The sequence below is a fragment of the Bubalus bubalis genome, chromosome 19 (genome assembly GCF_019923935.1).
Source record: "Bubalus bubalis isolate 160015118507 breed Murrah chromosome 19, NDDB_SH_1, whole genome shotgun sequence".
Taxonomy (NCBI): Eukaryota; Metazoa; Chordata; class Mammalia; order Artiodactyla; family Bovidae; genus Bubalus; species Bubalus bubalis.
The window spans coordinates 5,409,041-5,435,766 of NC_059175.1; the positions used below are offsets into that span (position 1 = coordinate 5,409,041).

The 26,726-nt window shown below is 39.2% G+C and overlaps 1 protein-coding gene across 3 annotated transcripts in view; it reads left to right on the plus strand.

The window, feature by feature from the left end:
- Window positions 1–672: 672 nt before the first annotated feature.
- The window catches only part of CPEB4 (cytoplasmic polyadenylation element binding protein 4), a 73,088-nt gene continuing 47,034 nt past the window's right edge, over window positions 673–26,726 (plus strand). For 2 of the 3 annotated variants that reach the window (XM_006055388.4, XM_006055390.4), the window contains exons 1-2: window positions 673–3,248; window positions 24,512–24,593. In XM_006055388.4, coding sequence (XP_006055450.1) covers window positions 2,124–3,248; window positions 24,512–24,593 — 1,207 coding nt within the window. In that variant the 5' untranslated portion in view covers window positions 673–2,123. The remainder of the gene's footprint in view (window positions 3,249–24,511; window positions 24,594–26,726) is intronic. The other variant, XM_006055389.4, reaches the window with a different exon arrangement.

Here is a 26,726-nt window from a genome sequence, read left to right on the forward strand (position 1 = left end):
GGAGGGCTCGGCCACGGACGCCGACAGGAGCTGTATTTTTCTGCCTGAAACACTGCACCGGACGGGAGCCTAAACCAAACAGGAGGAGTGGGGGTGGGGAGATGGAAGGTGAAGGGAGAGTCCCGTTTAAGATCCACTTTCAGGACAAGCACATACGCAATTCTAGACACCTTACACCAGCTGGTAAAACCCGCCTCCTCTTCCAGATCCCTCTGGGGCGGAGCTCGAGCCAAAGCACGAGATGCCTGGGGAACCACGTTTACTCCGGGCAGTCCTCCTGTTCATCCGCGGTTTCATGGGAAGCCACTCCGATCTCCTACTCCTGGACTCTTTTTCACAGTGCTAGGAAAATCCGTTCTCTTGCGCGCGTCCCTGTACGCTCCTCCTGCAGAGCGTGGTTAAGCGAAATAAACAGCGCAGTAGTCCTTTGCCCACACTAAAGATGGCGACTCGCTGGGCTCCCTCTGGGTAGTAGAGGGAGTTCCAGGCTCCAGGCCTCACTGGGCGAGGCGCAGACGGAAGGGGTGTCTCTCGACGTAACTTTTCGACCTTCCTGGGAGGGGACCTGGGTTGTGGGCGTGGCCTTATCTGAATTCTAGCAGCTTATTGGCCTTTAGGCAGGTGGGCGGGGTGTCTGCCCTAACCCACCCCTCCCTTTTCGAACCGGAAGTGTCTCTCGGTCTTTCCAGCTGGTTGTCATTTCACTCGGCTAGGTCCTGAGGAGAAGGACTCAGCCGCGGCTGCTGGACCCGGGCACCGGGAGGCGGCGGCGGCAGCAGCAGCAGCAGCAGCAGCAGCAGCGGCGGCGGCGGCGACAGCAGAAGAGGAAGAGGAGGAAGAAGGAGAGAAGAAGAAGAGCCAGGCGGAGTTCGCAGCTACTACAGCGGGGACTGCGGGAGCGGGGTAAAGCGGCGGCGACGACGACGGCCCAGCAACCGTGAGGAGAAACAAAAGCCTTCTAAATTATAGTTTAAAAAAAATTCTGGGGGCAAAAAGAGAGAGAGCAAAGTGGGGAGGCCCTTCTCCTTTAGAACAACTAAGTTAGTGGGGTTTTCTTTTTTCCCCTCTCCCTCCCCACCCCCCCCGCACCCCCCACCCCCACCCCCCCACGGAGAATCGAACTGAGAGAACTGAACAAACCGCCCCTGGGTCCCATGAGGGAAAAAAACCCCGGAGCCGCAGAGAGGGGAAGAGGCCGAAACCGCAGGACCTTCCAGGTCGCCCCCTTGGTCCCCGCACCCCCGGGCCGCCAGCTCGTCCTCGTCGAGTCTCCCTAATCCATCCTGATCGCGACACCCCCACGAGGGAGAAACGGGTGTGTTTCCAAACCATTTCATGGGGGAGAGGAGGCCAGGGGGAGCCCAGGAACAGCGACCGCAGCAAGATCTGCACCCAGAGCTTCAGGAACAGCCCCAGAGGCCAAAACTGCACCCCGTGAAAGAGCAGAAACAGGATCAGGAAGAGCAGAAACCTCCCTGCAATCATCTTTCCATTAGTCAATGCTGATTTCCTCTCCCGCAACCAGGAATTTGCCCCCCACCCCAGATAACCTAATATAATCTATATATATAAATATATAATATATAATGTTCTTAAATTATTCCTGATTTTTTTTAACCAAGCTGCCAAGAAAAGAACCTATTCTCCTCATACCCTATTCTAATTTTTATGTGAGTGAATCTAAACTGCTGAAGAAGACCATATGTGATTGTTAAATTATATATATATTTTTACTCCTTGCAATGCTTATTCTTCTACATCCATAGATGCTTGAGAAGCTCTGTTTTTGTCATTCATGTACGTTTTCCTTTGGAAAAAGAAAGCGCCTATTTTACTAACCAAAGACTTGATTTTTACCCTCTTCGTTTTTATTCCCTTCTAGAAATAAGCCTAGTTGGATTCATGTCAGTGTTTTAAGATTTTTTTTTTTAGTTTTTTTTTTTTTTTTCTTTCAGAGACCAGAATTCCAAATCTGAACTATTTAGGGTGATAAGCTGGATCTTTGAGCTAGCTAAAAATAAGACGTTTCAAACAAGCAACTTACATTTGGAGTAGAGGATACAAAGGCTTGAGATACTAGGTTGTTGTTTTTTATCTTAAGATTCTGAGCCTAAAAATAATAAATGGGGGATTACGGGTTTGGAGTGCTAGTGCAAAGCAATACTGGGAATAAATCTGCTTTTCCAGTCAGATTCCATCCACATCTGCAGCCTCCACACCATCACCAAAATGCCACCCCCAGCCCTGCTGCTTTTATAAATAATAACACAGCTGCCAATGGCAGCAGTGCCGGGTCAGCTTGGCTCTTTCCTGCTCCGGCTACCCATAACATTCAGGATGAGATCTTGGGATCAGAAAAAGCAAAAAGTCAGCAACAGGAACCGCAAGACCCTTTGGAAAAGCAGCAGCTCTCCCCCAGTCCAGGTCAGGAAGCTGGAATACTGCCTGAAACTGAGAAGGCTAAATCTGAAGAAAATCAAGGGGACAATTCTTCAGAAAATGGCAACGGGAAGGAGAAAATAAGAATCGAATCACCAGTGTTGACAGGGTTTGATTATCAAGAAGCCACGGGGCTAGGTACTTCGACCCAACCCTTGACATCAAGCGCATCGTCTCTCACTGGTTTCAGTAACTGGTCAGCAGCGATAGCGCCTTCCTCCTCTACAATCATCAATGAAGATGCAAGTTTCTTTCACCAGGGAGGGGTCCCGGCGGCTTCGGCTAATAACGGTGCTCTGTTGTTTCAAAATTTCCCCCATCATGTCAGCCCTGGCTTCGGAGGCAGCTTCTCTCCTCAGATTGGGCCTCTCTCACAGCACCACCCTCATCACCCTCATTTCCAACATCATCACAGCCAGCATCAGCAGCAGAGGAGGTCTCCTGCCAGTCCCCATCCCCCACCTTTCACACATAGAAATGCTGCTTTTAACCAGCTGCCTCATTTGGCGAATAATCTTAACAAGCCCCCTTCTCCGTGGAGCAACTACCAGAGTCCCTCTCCTACACCGTCTTCTTCCTGGAGCCCAGGAGGTGGAGGATATGGTGGCTGGGGAGGTTCCCAAGGCCGAGATCACCGTAGGGGGCTGAATGGAGGCATAACGCCCCTGAACTCCATCTCGCCTTTGAAGAAAAATTTTGCAAGCAATCATATTCAGCTCCAGAAGTATGCTCGCCCCAGCTCTGCCTTTGCTCCTAAATCCTGGATGGAAGATAGCTTGAACAGGGCTGACAACATTTTTCCTTTTCCGGTAAGATTATGTTCCATTAATAGATTAAGGTGAAATAAGGAAACAGCATGGTGTAGTATCTATGTAACTAAGAGAGTTTGAATTGTCTGTATTCATATCAGAGCTCTTAGAAAAAGAGTTCATTGTCAAGACATTATTTTGGCAGGAGAGCAGTGTAATTTGGAACAAAATATTCAGCTGTTCATTTTTTGTAATTTTCTAATTGTTATCTTTCCATAGATAACCATATAAATTAGCATAATTGTGAATACCAGGTAGCTAGTGATGTCATGATTATTAACTGCAGTACCTTTCTAGCCTGACAAGAAAATCGTGCTAGGTTTTTCCCTACTTATTTAAGTGAGAATAAATAATATAGATATAATATATTTCATTATGGAAACTGATTAGCATTTTCTGCCCATATGCATAACTATATACCCTCCCAAATTTGTTTTTCACTACTGTTTAAGATAGTGATTCGCTGAAAACCAACTACTGAAATATAGTTTTCTCTCTGGTCATATTTTAAACTTGAAACCTCTCTGAACCATGCAGTCTGAACAGTTTGCAATTATCAATTTGGAAATTCCTGTTAAACCTTTTTGCAAATTCTGGCTTGCCTTGTGTCAGTAAGGACTGCTAGAGAAATGATGTAAATATTTTCTCGATCCCCAATTATTTTTGAATACTATGAAACTGTTGGTCTCTGAGTGACTCTTATGATGCCTTTTCACCCATTTGTTTATTTCCCAGTGTTAACACTAGGGGTGTAGATAATTAAACCATTCCTAAAAATAGGTCCAGACAAAGATTACTTGTCTTTTTTGCCACCAGTGTATTCTTATTCTCCAACAGTCACATTGTTTGATGTTTTTGAATTAATGAGCAGCCAGTCTAGTTGATAGATATAAAGGGAATTTCAGAGTTAATTGAGCATCAGATGCCCTACTAAATTTGTTTTCTTTGAGGGTATGATCATTTATAAGTATTTAGGAAATTTATATGGGTTATAAGCTAACATTGAATCAGTCCTCACAGTGAACCCCACAAGGTAAGTTCTATTATTACCCCCATTTTAGAGATGAGAAAATCGAGCATCAGCAAGATATAATAACTTGCCCAAGAGCATACAGCTGATGTACAAACTCTAGGCTAAAAAGCAAAGATTAAAACATACTGTGCTATATCTAAAAAGTTATTTTAGAGCTCTTTCTGCAAAGGCTAAAACAGATTTCAAAATAGTGATACTGTATCCAGACGTGATGTCAGCACAAGTGGGATTATCTGTTTTAATTCATAATTTGCTCAGAGGGAGGGAAATTTGCTAAGAGAACCCTGTGTCATTTCCAGGAATTAAATATCCATTCTCTAAGGATTCAGGTATAATAGTTAGGATGTATCAAAATATTTGGTGAAACCTGGTTTTGAATTTTTTTTTAATATTTTTTTTGCCCAGGTTGGAAAAAGATGTTGGCTTTTGTTTTTAGAAAGGGTTTTTACTCAAAATGAAGAGAGCAATTTTCATGCTTTAGTGATCAGGTAAAAGGCTGTTTAATACATTGGCAATTCCATGAAGTCTGTTTTTAAAAAGTTGGTTTTGATAGTCTTTTGAACATAAATTTAAGGGAAGTTTAATGCAAAGGTAACTTTTGCAAATTATTCATATATTCCAAATTAAAAAAAATCTAAGATGGCATTCTCGACATTTTAACTGGGTTAAGATTAGCTCACAATTGCAAATACTTTTCTTTTTTATTTTGCTACTAATCAAGTGACAGAATGGATTTATGTGACTGCATAGTTTGTTTTCCATTCTCAGTTTACTGACTTTTGATAAAGATTTGCTTTGGGAAATTAATTTCAAAGTGACTAAATTATACGTATATGCACATTATTAATATTTTTATGGGGCTGATGCGATGTGTTTAACGTGAAATTTTTTCAGTCAGATGATTTCTTAAGAGATTAAGCTGATGTATGAAATAATAATGTAGTAGACTAAGATTGCTACTAAAAGATATTGTTAGAAACCAGCTCTTCCCTTAGAATTGTTGTCTGTTATGCTGAGGGTGGAAAAAAGGAAGAGTCAATATACCTGGTTCAAATATGGTAGGATTAGAAACTAAGTTGTAGATTTCTGTTTACCACCCCCACCATTTTTAGGAGAATGTGTGTATTTGTGTGTGTGAGAGAAGAGGAGAGAGAGAGGTTGGAAGGTGGGGAGCTGAGAGAATGGTGATTTGAAAGTCACAATAAATATAAGTGATATGAAAAAATTCTTTATGAAAAAAATTCCTAATTGAGTTTTGAAAATATAAGAAATTAGTAAACTGAGTACCTTGGTGCTTACTTAAATGAATGCAGAGGTGTGTATGTGTGTGTGTTTAAAGAATTATTCTTTAGAAAAAATTTTTGGCCAAAAAAAATGCCATTTTGAGTTGATACGATTACTTGGTTAAATTTGATATGAAAACATTTGAAGGAATGTTTATTTGACTGGGAGCTCAGACGCCTAGTTTGCGGTCTTTGCCCTATCAAAGTCATAGCATCTGGGGGCCTCAATTTCTTCATAAAATTGGAGTGGGGGGTGACCTAGGTGATTTCTAAGTTCCTTATCATCCTAAAGCAAGCTACTGTGAAATTTAAACTGCTGCACTCACAGTCCATACTTTTTTCTAAACACTGCTATCTTATTTAACTTTATTAACTTAAACTATTAATTTTAGGAAAGATGTTTTAGACATTAGTAATTCAATTTCAGTCGCTATTGAAAAGAATTCTTTATTTATTATAGAGAGATCTTAAAATTTACCGCAGAAATTACGGGATAGAATTTACATGGTTATATTATAATATTGGTATTCAAAGTCTAGCATGGAATTATTATATTAAAAGGAAATAATTTACCTGAAATGTAACTAATACTGGGCAATGTTTATTTTAGTTTGAAATGAATCAGAATGGTTTTTACATTTGTTTAATACAGGTTTGGGCACATACAGTGAATTAAAATTCATTATGACATTTTAAATTAATTTTTTGGGGGCCAGTCTTAATCTTCTCTTTTATCCATGTTTATGAAACCAGGAGCAAAGATTGAAAATATTGAATTATCTTCTAAATAAGTGATATGACAGGCATTATATCTTAGCATTTTCTTCGTATTAGCATATGTGCTGCCGAAGCGACTTAAAGTTCTCATTACGTGAATTCAGATAACATGCCTCAAATCCAGTTTTCAGATAACTAATGTATATTTAATAATTGCATGCTTATGATAATCTGTTTTTACATGTATTAATTCATTTCACTCAATAATCCTATGAAGTAAATATTATTGTTGTTATTACTATTCACACATGAGATTAGGCTTTTAACCATTATACTACAGTATCTTTTCACATAGACATGATGCAGATGAGGAGTTGGGGGATAGGGGTAAGAAATGCCTGCCAGGAGCATGTAGGTAAGAAGAAAATTTTTACAGTGAATAATTGATATCTGATGATCAAAAGCTAATTATAAAGTTTTGAAAGTGGAAAGTAGTAGAATATATTTGTCAACTTCAAAATATTAAACTTAGAGAATAGTCATCAAATCAGTGGTTTTTTTGTTTGTTTGTTTTTAGTACATGCTAGATATCAGACACTGAGCTAGGTGCTTTCACATTTGTTATCTCACTTCCTATATAGGATTTTTCAACCCTATGAGGTTTAGTTTTATTGTCTTAATTTCAAAATGAAGACACAAGGTCCATATCTTGTGAGTAAAGGCATGATTTGACCCTTATTTCAAGAGGAAAAGAATCCTACCTGTCCTGCTGAACACATCGTGTAATCCTGATGTCCAAACCAAATAATGTATTGGGGCACCTGCCAATAATTATATTTGAATATAGCACGTTTTTGGAGGGGTGCCTAGATTTTCTGTCCTTACAGGAAGTAAATGAGAATTGTGTGCTATAGATTCTAGTATTCTCTTATATTCAGCTCAGTTAACGCCCCCATCTGTGTTAGCTAAGAACCAAGAAGTAGGCCAAAAAAGAAAAAGAAAACAAAATGAAAGAGGGGAGACAAAATCTGTTGCAAAGATGATCTTAAAACTGGGTTGTTAGGGAAACATTTTAGGATTTAGAGTCCATTTGCTTTGGTCACCATGGATTTTAAAGTTGTCTTAACCAGGCAGAATAATTCATGTCACTTTAATAACTCTCCTTGTGTTGTCAGTTTATTGATCTACAAAATTCTACATGGCATCTTATATTTGAAAACAGAAAGTTACTGCATTGCTTTGTCCAAAAGTCATGGTGAATTACTAAAACTATCTAAAGTGCAACTTTATTATGTTACATTTTTTTTCATGTAGTCCCAAGAGAGATCTTTGCATAGGAAACATTTTCTTTGACTTATTATATCTATTTATATTAGAAGAGGGGAAACTCATTATTTTTAACTGTAAAGCATGGGTTGTTGGATGGTTCTGGCTCCAGCAGAATTGATATATTGGCGAAACTTTGGGAAAAATCTATCAGATGCAATTTTACTCCTTTTTGTAGAAAGCCTTTTAACTAGGTTTAATTGCTTTTATGATGAAATCAAAACTTGGGCAGGGTAGTTTTGAAAATTTTTATTTTCTGTTGTGTCTTCAGAAAAGCCATGGAATATGATCAACATACTGTTCAACATCTTTCAGGAAATGCCTCTTTATTTCAAGCCTAGTGAATGTGGTTGTGTTGCTAGTTGCAGTTGGAAAGATGCTGTTAGTTTATGAGTTTATGCTTTTGAGAATAGTTTTTGTTGGTATTCATAAGAAAGAAATGGAAAAGTAGGCTTAAAGTTAACATATGCCTGTTTTGAATTTTGCAGTCTAAATTTATTTTCCGTATGACTTTTCTCTCTTGCTATAAGGAAAATAAGCTTGAAGTACCATTATCGCATTTTTTTTCAGCACTACATTGTATTTTAGTTTTTGGTCCCAACATAGATAATATATATAAAATGCATTTCTCAGGGAGCTTGTAACATGAGCATTCATTTTCATTTTTCCTGACAGAAGTCATTTTATATTGTTCAAAGAAAATCGTTCTTGCAGAAATTAAAGTGTATTTTTGCCATGATAAATTTATAGTAATATATAATTTTTTAGAAGGAGTTTATAATATTATAATACTTTATAATATTAGAAGGAGTTCCACTTTCAAGTTTTTAGAAAATTCTTAGTATATGGAAATATATAGGTATAGATCCTATTTTTAATCAGTTTTTGAAACTGACACTTAGATAATTACTGAGAAAGGCCATTGTGTGAGGCCAAAAATACAGTATACTGAAGCACAGGTTCTGGATCCAAACAGACTTAAATTTGACTCTGATCTCTATTTAGCTTGACCTTGAACAAGTCACTTAAATTTGGGAAGACAGTACCCCATCAAATATTAGTACCTATAAGTGAAGGGTTATTGTGAGGTACTTTATATGGCCATATTAAGTAGCTTAGATTTTTTTGTTTAATTTAAAATAAAATTAAAATCTCTAATATTGAGTACAATCTTGAAATTAAAGTAATTACAAAAAGCTTTGGTATCTGTGACAGATTTTTAAGCAGTTCTTAATGTTGTATCTTATCATATATATTCTACACTTCTCAGAATATGTCTTTTTTTTTTTTTTTTTTTTTTTTTTTTTGGCCATGCCACCTGGCATGCAAGAACTTTGTTCCCTGACCAGGGATCGAACCATACCTCCTACAAGGGAAGGGAAGAGTCCTGACTACTAAACTCTCAGGAAATTCCATCAGAATACTCCTTTTAAATAAGCTAGATGCAACCCAGGACAGATAAAACATTTAGCAGAATTATCAGTTTCCTTGAAGAGTTTAAATTGTTTATATACCTAAACTTTTATTAGCAATAGCAGTCTGCATTTTTCAGTATAAAAGATTTTGCCTATTTTTAAGAAATTTACAACATTTGATTATTTCTGTATACATTAGAGGATACTGTACTTTGATGGGGTGGTTAAGAGACAGGAAAGGTATCATAGATTTAAATTGGATATGTTTTAACTTTTATCCTGGAATTAAGTTTTTTTTTTTAATATATATTTTAATTAATTTGTATAATGGGCTTCCCTGGTGGCTCAGCTGATGAAGAATCCGCCTGCAATGTGGGAGACCTGGATTTGATCCCTGGGTTGGGAAAATATCCTGGAGGAGGGAAAGGCTGTCCACTTCAGTATTCTGGCCTGGAGAATTCCATGGAGTGTATAGCCCATGGGGTCACAAAAGTGTCGGATGCAACTGAGCAAATATAACACATTTATTGAGAACTTTCTATGTTATGAGCTAGGCACAGGACTGGATATCTCATAAAAGTGGTTTTGATTTGATTTGTAATTATTTCTGGTCTGTTCTAATCTTTTAGTTCAGTCAGTTCAGTCCCCCAGTCGTGTCCAACTCTTTGCAACCCCATGAACTGCAGCACGCCAGGCCTCCCTGTCCATCACCAACTCCTGGAGTTCACCCAAACTCATGTCCATTGAGTTGGTGATGCCATCTAACCATCTCATCCTCTGTTGACCCCTTCTCTTCCCGCCTTCAATCTTTCCCAGCATCAGGGTCTTTTCCAATGAGTCAGTTCTTTGCATCAGGTGGCCAAACTATTGGAGTTTCAGCTTCAACATCAGTCCTTCCAGTGAACACCCAGGACTGATCTCGTTTAGGATGATCTTTGCTAAGTCGCTTCAGTCATGTCCGACTCTTTGCTACCCCATAGATGGCAGCCCACCAGGCTTCCCCGTCCTGGGGATTCTCCAGGCAAGAACACCGGAGTGGGTTGCCATTTCCTTCTCCAATGCATGAAAGTGAAAAGTGAAAGTGAAGTCGCTCAGTCGTGTCCGACTCTAGCGATCCCATGGACTGCAGCCTACCAGGCTCCTCTGTCCATGGGATTTTCTAGGCAAAAGTCCTGGAGTGGGTCGTCAGTGCCTTCTCCGAGGATGATCTTTGAATGATACTGCTGCTACTGCTGCTGCTAAGTCGCTTCAGTCGTGTCCGACTCTGTGCGACCCCATAGAGGCAGCCCACCAGGCTCTGCCGTCCCTGGGATTCTCCAGGCAAGAACACTGGGGTGGGTTGCCATTGCCTTCTCCATTGTGTGAAAGTGAAAAGTGAAAGTGAAGTCGCTCAGTCGCCTCCGACTGGTAGCGACCCCATGGACTGCAGCCTACCAGGCTCCTCTATCCATGGGATTTTCTAGGCAAGAGTACTGGAGTGATACTAAACCTGCTTTTTTTCTCATTATGAAAATATTAACAACTAGCCCAATAGTTATATTTCATCTTAATCCATGGGTTGTTTAAACTTTAAGGAAAACTAACAGGTTAAGCTTTAGGTATAACAGAAAAAAATGTATAAATGGCATTTTAAAATATTTTATTAATGGTTACATTTATAAATATACACATACACATGTGCTTTTTTAAAATTCTGTGATGAAGTGGTACCACAAAAGGCAAACTTTAACCTGTGAGTCACAGAATTCAGGTCTCATTATATGTCAAGAACCACTTATAGGTCCTCTCTCATGTTTGTAAACTGAATTTTTAAAGTCTTAAGCTAAACACGTATTTTTCATATTGTAGAATATTTAGATTGGGTAGTTACTGTTGCCTGAATAGTTGCCAGGTATATCCCAATCAGGCTTTCCTGGTGGCTTAGTCGGTAAAGAAACCACCTGTGATGCAGAAGACCGTTTGACCCCTGGGTCGGGAGATCCCCTGGAGGAGGGCATGGCAACCCACTCCAATATTCTTGCCTGGAGAATCCCATGGACAGAGAAACCTGGCGGGCTACAGTCCGTGGGGTTGCTAAGAGTCGGACATGACTGAATGACTAACACACACACACGTATCCCAATCATTGTTTTCTTGCAGATCTGAAATGAGTTATAGTTAATCCCTCAGTATTATACATTTTAAAGCCATGTTTATATTTAAATATTATGCAGCATGTGTTGTGCTGTGCTTAGTTGCTCTGTTGTGTCCAACTCTTTGTGACCCTATGGATTGTAGCCTGCCAGGCTCCTCTGTCCATGGGAGCTCTCCAGACAACAATACTGGAATGGGTTGCTGTGCCCTCCTCAAGGGGATCTTCCCAACCAAGACACTGAACCCAGGTCTCCCGCATTGCAGGTGGATTCTTTACTGTCTGAGCCACCAGGGTAGCCCCATTATACAACATACTTTTAATAATAGATCTTCCAGATGTTTTCAAGGAATGCATCTGCTGCTGGTCAGTAAAATAGTTGCTGTAGCCTTACTGTCTATCAGATCAGATCAGACGCTCAGTCGTGTCCGACTCTTTGCGACCCCATGAATCGCAGCACGCCAGGCCTCCCTGTCCATCACCAACTCCCGGGGTTCACTCAGACTCACGTCCATCAAGTCAGTGATGCCATCCAGCCATCTCATCCTCTGTCGTCCCCTTCTCCTCCTGCCCCCAATCCCTCCCAGCATCAGAGTCTTTTCCAATGAGTCAACTCTTCGCATGAGGTGGCCAAAGTACTGGAGTTTCAGCCTTAGCATCATTCCTTCCAAAGAAATCCCAGGGCTGATCTCCTTCAGAATGGACTGGTTGGACCTCCTTGCAGTCCAAGGGACTCTCAAGAGTCTTCTCCAACACCACAGTTCAAAAGCATCAATTCTTCGGTGCTCAGCCTTCTTCACAGTCCCACTCTCACATCCATACATGACCACAGGAAAAACCATAGCCTTGACTAGACGAACCTTTGTTGGCAAAGTAATGTCTCTGCTTTTGAATATGCTATCTAGGTTGGTCACAACTTTCTTTCCAAGGAGTAAGCGTCTTTTAATTTCATGGCTGCAGTCACCATCTGTAGTGATTGTGGAGCCCAGAAAAATAAAGTCTGACACTGTTTCCACTGTTTGCCCATCTATTTCCCATGAAGTGATGGGACCGGATGCCATGATCTTCGTTTTCTGAATGTTGAGCTTTAAGCCAACTTTTTCACTCTCCTCTTTCACTTTCATCAAGAAGCTTCTTAGTTCCTCTTCACTTTCTGCCATAAGGGTGGTATCATCTGCATATCTGAGGTTATTGATATTTCTCCCGGCAATCTTGATTCCAGCCTGTGTTTCTTCCAGTCCAGCGTTTCTCATGATGTACTCTGCATAGAAGTTAAATAAACAGGGTGACAATATACAGCCTTGACGTACTCCTTTCCCTATTGGAACCAGTCTGTTGTTCCATGTCCAGTTCTAACTGTGGCTTCCTGACCTGCATACACATTTCTCAAGAGGCAGATCAGGTGGTCTGGTATTTCCATCTCTTTCAGAATTTTCCACAGTTTATTGTGATCCACAGAGTCAAAGGCTTTGGCATAGTCAATAAAGCAGAAGTAGATGTTTTTCTGGAAATTTCTTGCTTTTTCCATGATCCAGCAGATGTTGGCAATTTGATCTCTGGTTCCTCTTCCTTTTCTAAAACCAGCTGGAACATCAGGAAGTTCACGGTTCACATATTGCTGAAGCCTGGCTTGGAGAATTTTGAGCATTACTTTACTAGCATGTGAGATGAGTGCAAACTGTCTATAAGAACTTTAAAAAGAACCAAACAAAAAAAGTTGATATAAGAACATTGCTACTCAGAAAAAGCTATTAATTATTGTATGGAAGTCAGATCTGAGTTTCAACTATTGCTGTGCCACTTGCTAGCTGTGTGACCTAAGGCAAGCTACTCAGCTTTCCTAATCCTTCATTTTCTCATTTCTTTGTCTTGTCTTTTAGAAATAAGATGAAGTATTTCTAATATTTGGCTTCCAAAAGATTCTGCTGGTATAAGAGAGAAGGTCATCAACTAGAAATATTAATTCAGAAGTTGGAAATTGCAGATTCTTAAAATGTGAAAACTGATGTTTAACTGTTGTGTTAAACTTAACTTTAAAGAAGAATTTTATAAGCTGAACTATAATTTTGTTTCGTAAACTCAGTGCACTAGGGAATCAGCCCAGATGATGCTCTCATTTTCTTGAACACTGCTGGAAAATTTGGTGACCAACTGGTTTTTTTGTTTGTTTCCTCTTTGGGTAAAGTGTCTCCCCTGACCCCCAAGTCTTTTAAATTTCTTACTATGGAAAAATTTAAACATATTCAATAATAGAATATGTAGCAAAATCCCATGTACATGTCACCTGGCTTCCAACAATGATCAGCTCCTTGACAGTCCTCTTTCATCTATCTTCCTAACCCTCTCTTCCTGCTTTCATGTTATTTTGAAACGTTTCCTAGGTACTGTATCATTTCATCTGTAAATGGTTTGGTATGTGTTTCTAAAAGATAGTCTTTTTTTCCCTCTTAAAAACACACGAAGATATCTTCTAGTTGTTTTTTTAAAAAAAGACAGTGAGAAACTGAGGCAAGGCCCATATTTTTGTTGTACCCACCCAGCCTGTTCTACTGCCCAACCTGATGCTAATCTCTAAAAAAGCCACTATTGGCCACATCTCCCTTCTCAGACAAGAAGAGTGCTGGTGGTCACATGTCTGTCAAAGAAAAGGGAGAGAGATCCAACAAAACACTAGAATATCAGCTGATGACCAGATACTCGGGAGGAGATTGTCCAGTTTTCTCTACGCCATCTCAGCTTTCTCCTGGGTTTATATTTCTGTGAATTTGTGAGAAGGCTCTCCAAAAGGAGAAAGAACAGGAAGAACTCAGAGCTTTTGGGCTGTATTTTTGTTTGTTTATAAGGGGAATTTAAAGGTTTGGGATCTTTACCAGGCCTTTGGACAGCATCACACTTTTTCATCTCTTGTTTTTCAACCCACAAATATTTTATGCCTTCTATGGACCATATTATGGTGGGAGTGCATGACCAAGGTAGACACTCTCCTCCTCATGAACTGAGGTGTCGGTGACATCTTGCTTTATGCCTGAATATTGAGAAGTGCCTTCTTCTCAGGAGATACTGGAGAGCTAAGGATCTGAGGGTGGTAGCTATGAGAGCCCAGAGGCTGACAGTGGGTACAGGCTGCCTTTTGATGTTATGGTCAAGGCTCATGGAAGAGAGAACTGTTATGGATTGTGTGGGTTACAGGATACAAACCTCACTTTAGGAATAAAGATTGTGTATTTGGGTGACCATTCTCTCTGATGACTCCGGACCCTGATCACACCCAGCAGATACATAGCAGAGGAATGCTGATTGCCAGTAAGCAGCCAAAGATAGAGGAATGGCCTGAGTTTTAATAGAACTTACTCACTTTCCTGAATTAATGGTCTCTTGCCCCAAATAGTATATTAAGTAGGAAAGATCTTTTCCCCCCTTTTTTTGTTTCTCTATGAAAATGAGCCATAGGAAGTAGCACGGAACAGCTGAATTATTCAGATACAAACAATACCTAATTTAATATGTTGGTTTGGGGCTCTTCTGTTATTGCACTGGAGAGAGAAGGAGCAGAGGGAATGTTTATTGAGTGGATCTCCTAACTGGTGGGTATTGTGCATGATCTATCATGGACTTTCTTTCTTTTTTTTTTTTTTTATTAATTTTTTTTTAAATTTTATTTTATTTTTAAACTTTACATAATTGTATTAGTTTTGCCAAATATCGAAATGAATCCGCCACAGGTATACATGTGTTCCCCAACCTGAACCCTCCTCCCTCCTCCCTCCCCATTCCATCCCTCTGGGTCGTCCCAGTGCACCAGCCCCAAGCATCCAGTATCGTGCATCGAACCTGGACTGGCAACTCGTTTCATACATGATATTTTACATGTTTCAATGCCATTCTCCCAAATCTTCCCACCCTCTCCCTCTCTCACAGAGTCCATAAGACTGTTCTATACATCAGTGTCTCTTTTGCTGTCTCGTACACAGGGTTATTGTTACCATCTTTCTAAATTCCATATATATGCGTTAGTATACTGTATTGGTGTTTTTCTTTCTGGCTTACTTCACTCTGTATAATGGGCTCCAGTTTCATCCACCTCATTAGAACTGATTCAAATGCATTCTTTTTAATGGCTGAGTAATACTCCATTGTGTATATGTACCACAGCTTTCTTATCCATTCATCTGCTGATGGACATCTAGGTTGCTTCCATGTCCTGGCTATTATAAACAGTGCTGCGATGAACATTGGGGTACACGTGTCTCTTTCCCTTCTGGTTTCCTCAGTGTGTATGCCCAGCAGTGGGATTGCTGGATCATAAGGCACTTCTATTTCCAGTTTTTTAAGGAATCTCCACACTGTTCTCCATAGTGGCTGTACTAGTTTGCATTCCCACCAACAGTGCAAGAGGGTTCCCTTTTCTCCACACCCTCTCCAGCATTTATTGCTTGTAGACTTTTGGATCGCAGCCATTCTGACTGGTTTGAAATGGTACCTCATAGTGGTTTTGATTTGCATTTCTCTGATAATGAGTGATGTTGAGCATATTTTCATGTGTTTGTTAGCCATCTGTATGTCTTCTTTGGAGAAATGTCTATTTAGTTCTTTGGCCCATTTTTTGATTGGGTCATTTATTTTTCTGGAGTTGAGCTGTAGGAGTTGCTCGAGATTAGTTGTTTGTCAGTTGCTTCATTTGCTATTATCTTCTCCCATTCTGAAGGCTGTCTTTTCACCTTGCTAATAGTTTCCTTTGATGTGCAGAAGCTTTTAAGGTTAATTAGGTCCCATTTGTTTATTTTTGCTTTTATTTCCAATATTCTGGGAGGTGGGTCATAGAGGATCCTGCTGTGATGTATGTCAGAGAGTGTTTTGCCTATGTTCTCCTCTAGGAGTTTTATAGTTTCTGGTCTTACATTGAGATCTTTAACCCATTTTGAGTTTATTTTTGTGTATGGTGTTAGAAAGTGTTCTAGTTTCATTCTTTTACAAGTGGTTGACCAGATTTCCCAGCACCACTTGTTAAAGAGATTGTCTTTAATCCATTGTATATTCTTGCCTCCTTTGTCAAAGATAAGGTGCATGGACTTTATTTCATTTCTCCTCAACCCAGTTTTATAAGGGAGATGTGTGAAGTAAGGGAGATCCTTATTTCACTGATGAAATCAAGGTTCAGAGATGATATGATGTCAAGACCATTTGTCTAGTAAGTGGTGATTTAAACACAAGTCTTAGAATAGGTTTTAGTTATTTTTGTCTGCCAGGTAAAGTGGAAATGAACAAATGGTTAACAAGAAGAAGGAGTCTATTGATTTCGGAACTGACTAATCAAGTCTAGAATGCCAGGTTGTTTTTTTAATACAGTCAAGTGGTGACAAGAAATATTTATCACGTTAAGGATTTCTAATACTGAACATGAATGTCGATTATTTAGTGAAGGTGGAATAAAAGCAAATTTTCTCAAGGGCTTTCTGGAGAGATCTGATTCATCAGTTCACATGGGAGAAAGTGGAGCTATTGATTCAATCAGGGTAATGTACTAAAGACATTGATCCGTTTTGTTATAGTTTATTATTCTATTAGGAAACACTTGGTAGCCTAAGATCTGTAAGACTGTTTGCCTCATTATAAAGTGTTCATAATGAGAAAACACTGACCGAAGAGGGACCCTGCTAAGAAATATGAGATGCTAGTAACTGTAGTTTTTTCCTACTTGAGATAATTACTTCTTTTACTTTAACCTCTGACACTTGTTCTCTGCATTCAGACCCTGTATACAAGTGAAGGATATCACAGGTTGTGACAAAGTTCATTTAATAACGGACCACTTTTCTGAGCTTCTGCTATGAAGTAGACTCCACCACTTACTTGGTGACTTTGAGTGTAAGTAGTTAACGTCTCATAGCTTCATGAGAAGCCTAAAATGGGGGCGATAATTGTACCCACTTTACATGATGGTTGTGAGGAACTAATGTACAGAAATCATGCATCTTTTATCTGAGACACAGAGCCAGAAGAGATGTTAGCCATTTTAATAATGATGGTGGCAATGATGAGGGACTGACTTTGCCCTGCACAGTTGCTTCAGCCTGTGCCTTTGGGGATGAGTGGAGCTCACAGTCCAGGGAAGGAGGGAGTGGGTAGCCATCACAGACTTTGTTCATAAATATGGGCTGTCAGTGTGCTTGGCAGATACGGGAAAAGGGGACTTGTGTTTGCATAGGGATGGAAGGGTCATCTGAAAGTGGAATCTTGAAAGTTGACTATATTGTCAACTTTTGATGTCTGTGGCCTTAAATATTTAATCCAAGAAAATATTTGCGTTTTGGCGAATTTTGGATTAAAACTGTCATAGTTACCTTTGATTAATTATGGGCTCTCCTGGCATCTCAAATTTCGTATTTTTTTTGGCAGCTGTTATACTGGCACAGACTTTGCCTTTCAGACCAAAATGTTTTCCTTTCCCTTCTTCACCAGGGAGAAACTTCGAGAATAAGCCAGAAAGAGAAACTTCCATAAGCTAGTACAGATACATAGCAATCTGAGAATGATGCTCACAGTCATGTATGTCTTTATAGGAAGACAGTGAGTAAAGGGTGTAGCTGAATTTTGGCTTTGGTTCTTAAGAATGTCAGTTCAGTTCAGTTGCTCAGTCGTGTCCGACTCTTTGCGACTCCATGGACTGTAGCATGCCGGGCCTCCCTGTCCATCACCAACTCCCGGAGCTTACTCAAACTCATGTCCATTGAGTCGGTGATGCCATCCAACCATCTCATCCTCTGTCGTCCCCTTCTCCTCTTGCCTTCAGTCTTTCTCAGCATCAGGGTCTTTTCCAGTGAGTCAGTTCTTCGAATCAGGTGACCGAAGTATTGGAGTTTCAGCTTCAGCATCAGTCCTTCCAATGAATGTTCAGGATTGATTTCCTTTAGGATGGATTGGTTGGATCTCCTTGCAGTCCAAGGGACTCTTGTGCTTTAGTCAGGTCTAGTAATGCTAAAACATACTAACTCAAGTATGACAAGACAAGAACCAGTAATGGAGTGGTTATAGTGGTGGTTCTGTTGGAATTGAACTGAATTGTAATTTTTTGCCAATTTATGCATCTTAGAGCTTGGAAGAGAGGACTTTGTTTTTGATTTTGAGAGCAAAACCTTTCTCTTCATAAGTAAACTGTAAAATAGTTGATATTTAAGCTGGACTGCATCATAATTGTTAAACAGGATGTAAGCTATAAATCACATGCCAAAGTATCTAATGAAATTAACCTGTGGAATGGAATTGCTTAACTCAGTCGTTCTCAAAGCGTGGTCCCCATCTTCACTTGGAAATTTAGTAGAAATGTGAATTCTTGGACCTACCGAGACCTACTGAATGAAAAACTTTGGGTGTTGCCTCAGTAGGCTGTGTTTCAATAGGACCTCCAAATGATTCTGATATACTCTTAAATATGAGAAACACTGGCTTTTATTGCTCATCTGGATATATTTTTTGAAGTCTACAAAATAGTAATTTTGGTTTGTGGCACAATTGCAGTCAGGTTGTTCATCCTGGTAGTAATAGACCCACAGGTTCATGTGCTTCTTGTGGCTACTTCTGGGATGTTACAAAAAGCCATGTCATCAGTTACTTGCTGATGTAAATCTTCCTATTTTGCTGTGGCAGTCAGGATTATTCAGGTGTATATGAAAAGGACAGATCTTACTCTTTGAAATGCTAATTTTTTTTGTCAGAAGGTTATTTTTATCAACTTTGATTTTCATAGTGGCTTTTGTGGTTTTTCCTTTAGAAATTGCCCTGTAAAGTAGAGATGACATAAATTGAAACCAACCAGTTGCTGATGCAACTCAATGTATTAAATACAACAACTCAGGTTACCAAAAAAAAGAAAAAAAAAAAAGATCTCTGCATTGTAATCAAGTTTGCTTTGCTGAGCCTTGAAAATAATTGGTGGTCTTTTATTTTCATTCGTGGTTGTTAAGCTCACATTTCTAAAGTCAGGCTGGTGGTTCAAATTCTGCATTCTCTGCTTAACCTGACACTGATAAAGTTAGTTAATCATGCTAAGCTATGCTGTTCTATCTGTGAAATGGGATAATAACTGAACACTTATTGTATAGAATTTTTGTGAGGACTAAATGAGATTATGCATGTAAAGCATTCAGTTCAGTTCAGTCGCTCAGTCGTGTCCGACTCTTTGTGACTCCATGAATCACAGCACGCCAGGCCTCCCTGTCCATCACCAGCTCCCGGAGTTCACTCATACTGCATTAGATCTTGATAAATGTTACCTGATACTATTACTGTTACTACCATTTCTGCTCCTGTGGTTGGCTGTAGTTAACCTAGAGATGCAAGTTAGGTCTCTTAATTTGTGGACCACATCGATCTGTCATCTCAACAGGAAGAAGGAAGATAAGGCTTCTCTCTCTCTCATGTTTTTAGTGGCTCTGATATTATCCTATATTACCAATATACATTTTGTTGTGTTTTTTTCATTTATTGAGTCATACTTGAGTGCCTCCTGTTTGCTAGGTACTAGCAATGGCACCCCACTCCAGTACTCTTGCCTGGAAAATCCCACAGACGGAGGAGCCTGGTAGGCTGCAGTCCATGGGGTCGCTAAGAGTCGGACATGACTGAGCGACTTCCCTTTCACTTTTCACTTTCATGCATCGGAGAAGGAAATGGCAACCCACTCCAGTGTTCTTGCCTGGAGAATCCCAGGGACGGGGGAGCCTGGTGGGCTGCCGTCTATGGGGTCACACAGAGTCGGACACGACTGAAGCGACTTAGCAGCAGCAGCAGCAGCAGCAGCCAGCATGTTCCTCACCCCAGGACCCTTAAGGCAGGCAGAGTGTCTCATTTATTCTAATATGTGTCTTAATTAGTGTGATCTTTTGACTGCCATGACCATTATTTTACCCAAGGTAGCGCCACCTGCTTTGGAGTGAAACTTGGGCTCTTGAATCCAGACTAAGCTGCTGAACTAAGCAGTAATCTATCTGTGCAATAAACTGTGTTTTTCCCTGGTCTTAGTTTTTATCATTAAATTGAGAATTGTTGTTTAATTGCTCAGTTGTGTCCGACTCTTTTGTGACCCCATAGATTGTAGCCCCTCAGACTCCTGTCCATGGGATTCTCCAGGCAAGAATACTGAAGTGGGTTGCCATTTCCTTCTCCAAAATTGAGAATAATACAATCTAAATTATAAGGAGGTTTGAAGATTACTAATGACAGTATTTAAAAACTACCTAGAATATTGTCAGATACTTAGTAGATTCTCAATAAAGACTAGATCTGCTTTTCTCTGTGGGCTGCCAAGATAAACTGGCAGTGGCGGGTTGAAGCAAATAGAGTTGTCAGTGTTTTTGTTTTATTTGAGCTTTTATTGGAAATCAGGACATTCCCCCTTCAACAAATTTTTTTTTTTCTTTTTTGATAAAGCTTGTTATTTTGCATTATGTATAGCATAATGAAAACATAGTGACTGTCCTTTTAAGACTTACAAGAGTTCATTTTCTTATTAATAAGATTAATTAACTCCCACCTTTTTGTGGGCAAGAAGTTATAAACTTTCATCAGTCATCCTCATTCACATCTTAGATTCCTGCCAAACTCATTATAATTTAAACTGCAAATCTTGAAAGAGCACAGACTGTTTTAGGATATGGGAAAGCTAAAATACAGATGTATTTTGTTGCTGGGAAAGGAACCTTAGAGGTTTAATTAGACTCTTTCCTATTTCAGATCAGGAATGAGGTCTAGAGGATGAAAGTGCTCAAGCTCACATGACATGTCACACTTCCTAATGTCTAATGCTCCGCAGATTTAGGCTGATGTTCATATTTTGGTCACCATCTCAAGTTAAATTAAGAAGAGCTATTACTTAACAGAATTTCTATTTTATAGTTAGTTTACTTTCTGGGAAATGAATTCTAGAAAATAATAAATGATTATGATGTTTGGGTTAATTAGTAAGCCAAAAAGGCAAAATCAAAGGATGAAACGTAGAAATCAGAACACTCTTGATTTGACACCTTGGTTTTTGGGCAGAAAAACCAGCATTGTTTGTCTGCTCTTATTTCTTGGGTTTATTTGTTTCTGTCCCCCTCCATCTACTTCTTAATGGCACAGATGTTTACACTTTAGTCCTTTTGGTAAAATTGGGTATTTAAAATAGAAAAAAATCAGTGAGAGAGTAATCAAAAATGATAAACTTTGGACCCTGCCTGAGAACAGAACATTTGCTTGGCAAAATATGTGGCTTGAATTACTATAGCATCATAAGAAACAAAGTGTTATACAAATGTAAAGTAGTTGTAATAATTATAATTTCAAATAAGATTGAATTGTGGGGAGAAGTACGTGTTAGACATATTAGGCAAGAATACTGGAATGGGTTGCCATTTTCTTCTCCAGGGGATCTTTCCCACCCAGGGAATCAAACCCAGGCCTCCTGCATTGCAGGCAGATTGTTTATCCACTGACCTACAAAGAGAGCGAACATATTAGACCAGGGTTGGCAAAAATCTGGTACTTGTGCCAGTAGGACTTGTATCTTGCATTTACACATACATGTCTTTTGAGGCACTGTTTTCTTCTAAATCCATTCAGAGCCTGAAAATTCTTCTTAACACATTGCATCTGAGAGTCAGAGTTTGTATATTGGTGTTTATTTATCAGATTTATATTGTGACAAATGAAAACTAGTAAAAGTATAAAAAGGATAGAGGGTTTTTTGTTTTTTAATTCCACCAAGCACTAATGAAAATTTAGACATTCATTTAGGGTTTTAGTTTTAATGTACTCTACCAATTATAAGTCAGTGGTTGTTAGTTTAGCAAAAACCTTTATGTTTTAGACAATAGTCTGGAGAGTCCTGGGGCAAGGCGGTATGAAGTGGCTTTGCTGAATTCCACTACATTTGGAAACCTCTAGGTGAAAAGGATGCTTCTTTACTTACCAGAAGCAGCTGTCATAAAACAAACCAAACAAAAACACTGATTTTTTTTTTACCAACTCATTCTCTTGGGTGCTTTTGTCATTCCGTGACTGGCAAAACGCGAGTCCTGAAAGTTCACAGGCTGCTCACTCCTGTAGTTGCATTAAAAAAACAGGCTGAGGTCTCCTCTTACATCTCCCCCACAGCCATCACAGTTTCATTTTGCTTACCTACCCCCCACCCCACCCAGCTCTGAAAGGGGATTTAAAAAACAAACCTCAAGATAAGGAAATAGGAGAGAAAAAATGCTTTCAATACTTAATAAAAATTACTCAAAGAAATGCCTTCATTCATCAATTGAGGAAACGTGTGTGCTTTCTAAGCTGCCAGACCCTGTGTGAGGTACAGTGATACAGATACGTGGAACAAGGCTTTTCAGCCTGTTTCACATCATGTCATACATAGAAAATGAAAATACAGAAGCAGAAATCATCTGCCAGGGAGTTGCTGCCACACCAGGCCCTCTGGGCAGTCCTGTGTGTTGAGGAGATGAACATCTCAACACACCATCACCCTTTGGGAATTGTACACATGGGGAACATTTGATGTAAGACATACTTCCTACCCTTGGGAAACCCACAGTCAGAGGACATAGGCAAGTGAAGACTCTGAGCATTAGTGTCTCCAAGACTGGCTTTGTTGTGGAAATAGAGATCGTGGCTGGCCTGATTTTGAGTGTGGCTTATAGATTGTTGAAGGGAGGACAGATCCAGTGACTGCAGAATGAGATAGTGGAATTTGTTCTTAACTTCTTTCTCCAGTTATGCCTCAAATCCACTTGACTTCCAAAAGAATACGCATTAAAGTTTTGATTTAATTCAGCGCTTGAGATGAGGAAGTATAAAAACAGAAGAGTTTCTCCTTTTTGTGAACATTTACTCTTAGAAATTCTCATTCTGGCCTGTCCTCTTGCCTCTCTCTATTGACCATATTGAGAAGATGAGGACAATGAGGAAAGAATCAGGAGGAAAAGTGGGAAAGATATTCTGGAGGAGCCATACTAGTTTAGAGCAGAAGAGCATCTTAAGACATCTACTCCCCTTCCCATCTTTATCCCATGCCGTCCCAGGGGAAAAAACCTGTAACATTCTCTACTTTAAATATAGATGATATTCCAATATAACTACCCTTGGACCCTTCAGGTTGTGGAACTTAAAAAAAAAAGTTTGTGTCCCACCCATAACAGTGAACATTTTTGGGTATCTGTTTGGTGGGTGGGGTCAGGAGGAGTGGTCCCTGTTTCAGGGAAGAAGAGTAATAGTGCAGCTGCCGTCTGTGGGGTCGCACAGAGTCAGATATGACTGAAGCGACTTAGCAGCAGGGTGAGTAGTCTTACCGAAGGACAAAGGAGAAATGTCAGAATGATCAAAAGATGGAGGACATACTCTATCAAACGTAAAGTTCTAGAAGTTAGCTGAAATGTGGAAAATGAGATCCCAGCAAGTCTGAAAGAAAAGGGGCGGGGGGTGGATAAAATTAGGCAAATTCTTTTAAAAAACCAAAGCTTTGAATTAAAAAGTAATGAGAGAAAAATATCATTGATGAGAGAATTCTGAAATCATGCTTCTGAAATTCCTTTGGAAGCCCCCTTTTCTTTAATAACCTTGCTGTGGTCTTTGTAAGTATATATTTATTCTCAAGGTGGGTCAGAAACAGGTATTACTGCTTTCCCTTTAGTATTTAATTTGAAAATGTTTTCATTTCCTTTTCACTGTCGAGCTAAACTTTGGTTTTAATGATGTCTAATACCCTGAAGAATGCCGCAGCATCAGCATGGTTGTGTATTTTCAGATTCCTCACCCATTCATGAAGTCCATTTTGTTAAGCCAGGGTTGAGACCAGCAGTGTTCTCCATATCCTGTCTTTCTTTTATTCTAATGGCAGAAAAATCAAGACTACTTTGCTACTTAGTGGTCTTGTAGACATTTGATGACCATTTTCAGATCTTGGCTTATAAGTAAATATAGCTATTCTGAATAGAACATGTAGATGTCACCTTAACAGAATACTGCTGAAACAAGTTTGGGAAGCTTTGCCACATTACTGAAATCTTAAGTGACAGAAAAAGATTATGAATTCTATTTTTATATATATTTAATATTCTTAACCATATGGAAATTAGTTTTTGCTTTGTTTTTGAAAGTAATGCTTTTATTGAAAATTACTATTGGAAATCAGGTCAGTCTTTGCTGAGCCCTGGGTACTTGTGATTTTGGTATTTTGCAAGTGTTTAAAATGTAGTAATAATGTGCCTTACATGGAGAGGGAAGAAAATTCCTGCTTTTTGATCTGTGTCCCATCAGATGCAGCTTATTATTTTCTTTTATAATTATATGCTATTTTAAAAGTGGTTTGTGGCTGTTTGTGTTTACAGGATCGCCCCAGGACTTTTGACATGCACTCATTGGAGAGTTCACTCATTGACATAATGAGAGCTGAAAATGATTCGATTAAAGGTAATTTTCCAAATATAACTGTTTGATTTTAGTAAATAGTGTAAAATGTGTATTATTATCTGAGTAACTTGATGAGCAATATGGCGAATATTATAGGTTCACATTTTGTATCCAGTTCCATCTATTTTATACATGTATCTCATTTTGTTCAAAAATCAAACTTGATAGACATCCACTGTAAGCCCTTTACAATACCAATTAAGGGAACTACAAGAGTACTGATTGCTAAGGGAGGGCAGTTAACTGGAAAGATGGGAACCATACTTCTCATTTTTTTTAATTTTTCAGGCAAAACCTGCTTAGTATTGCTCACCTGTATGTCTGCTCACCAATGACAATAACTATACACTAGGAAGAGTTCAAATGTTGATAGAGCTTTCGGCCTAGTTTCACATTTTTTTTTTTTTTAATTGCCAACAGTTTCAAAGTTAAAATGAAGCTTTGTAGTTCTTGAAATCCTTTTTATATATTATGTTTAAAAAGTCGTGCTATTCCCACTTGGATTCTGGTATCAATTCTTGTACTGAATAAGATATTGCAGTTTGACTAGGCCTCAATTTCTTCATTTTTAATAAAGTACTTAGAACCACTCTTATAATAAGGGACTTGATAATGGGGAACTTGAAAACCACAGATGCCTGGGCCCCATTCCAGGTGTGGGGTGAGGCTTATGATTTTTTTTAATATCTCAGGTGATGTTCATGTGTAGCCAGAGTTGAGAATGACCAGATTAGGTGTTCTTTAAGGGCCATTCTAGCTCTGATGTTATGAAAACTACCCCACAAAATAAATATTTTTCTGCAAAAAATCTCATTTTACTATACTGCAGTTTTCCTGTTTGTTTTTAAAAACATTTGTGTTGTTTGGTATATTTGGTCCTGTCACTTAAGTTGTTCATTCATTCGCTGTTTATGAGCCTGCTTTTTGCCAAGACAGCTTTGTACTGGGATCAAAGGTGGCAAGGAGCCTATATGACTTTAAGTGGTAACTATCTTGGCCTAGTTTTCTTTGTGTTTGGTTTACCATATTACTGATGTAGTAAAACTGTTTTTCAGCAGACCTATAACAGTAAATTTTTTAATGAGAATTTTTTTTAAGTCTGGAAAGATGAAAACTAATATGTGAAAAAATATGTATCTCTCTGATGAACAAATTTTGAAATAGGATTATTTTGAATGTCTTTACTGAATTCCTCATGGACTTCTGATGGCTTCTAATGGGGTTGTATACTTTGTTTCTGAGGAAAGATGGTCTTTCAGAATTGGCTTTTTATTTTGTCACTTCTTAGCACTCTGACTTTGGCTAGTCCTGCAGCCTCTTTGACCCTTTGTTTTCCCAGCAGAAAAATGAGGTGAGTCTAAGGCTCTTTCTAGCACCAGAAAAACTGCACACTTTAAAGTAGCTAAAGGAGAAATAGGAATATAGTTTGTGGATTGTACAGTCTCACTTTCCTGGTTTTGTAGTATAGTTACATAAGACGTTCCCAGTTGGGGACACTGAATAAAGGGTACACAGAATCTCTCTGTACTACTGTTTGTAACTTGCTGTGAATCTGTGGTTGTTTCCTTAATTGGTTTAAATTGATTTAATCAGCAACTTCTTTTAAGAGCCTCTTCTCTTATGTAGTAGATACTAGGGATAATAATTAGAACTCATTTTCATGATAAGTGCCTGTGTCTTTTATCAGAGAAAACAGTTTACAAATGGCAGCAGTCATAAACCTTTTATTATGTCATGCTTCTAAGAAGTAGGGCTTCCCTTGTGGCTCAACTGGTAAAGAATACACCTGTAATGTGGGAGACCTGAGTTTGATCCCTGGGCTGGGAAGATCCCCTAGAGAAGAGAAAGGCTCCAGTATTCCTTTCAGAATACCCACTCCAGTGTTCTGGCTTGGAAAATTCCATGGACTGTATAGTCCATGGGGTCGCAAAGAGTCAGACACAACTGAGTGACCTTCACTTGACTTCTAAGAAGTAAGCCTCTAGTATTTTTATAAGAGTTTGTACACATTTTTCCAATAGGATTAACAACATTTGCTTGGTTTATCAGATATAGTCAGGACAACTCAGATTTATTTTTTCTTTTCTAGTTCACTAAGTGGCTTATTGTATAAACTTCTGCCTTTATTGTATG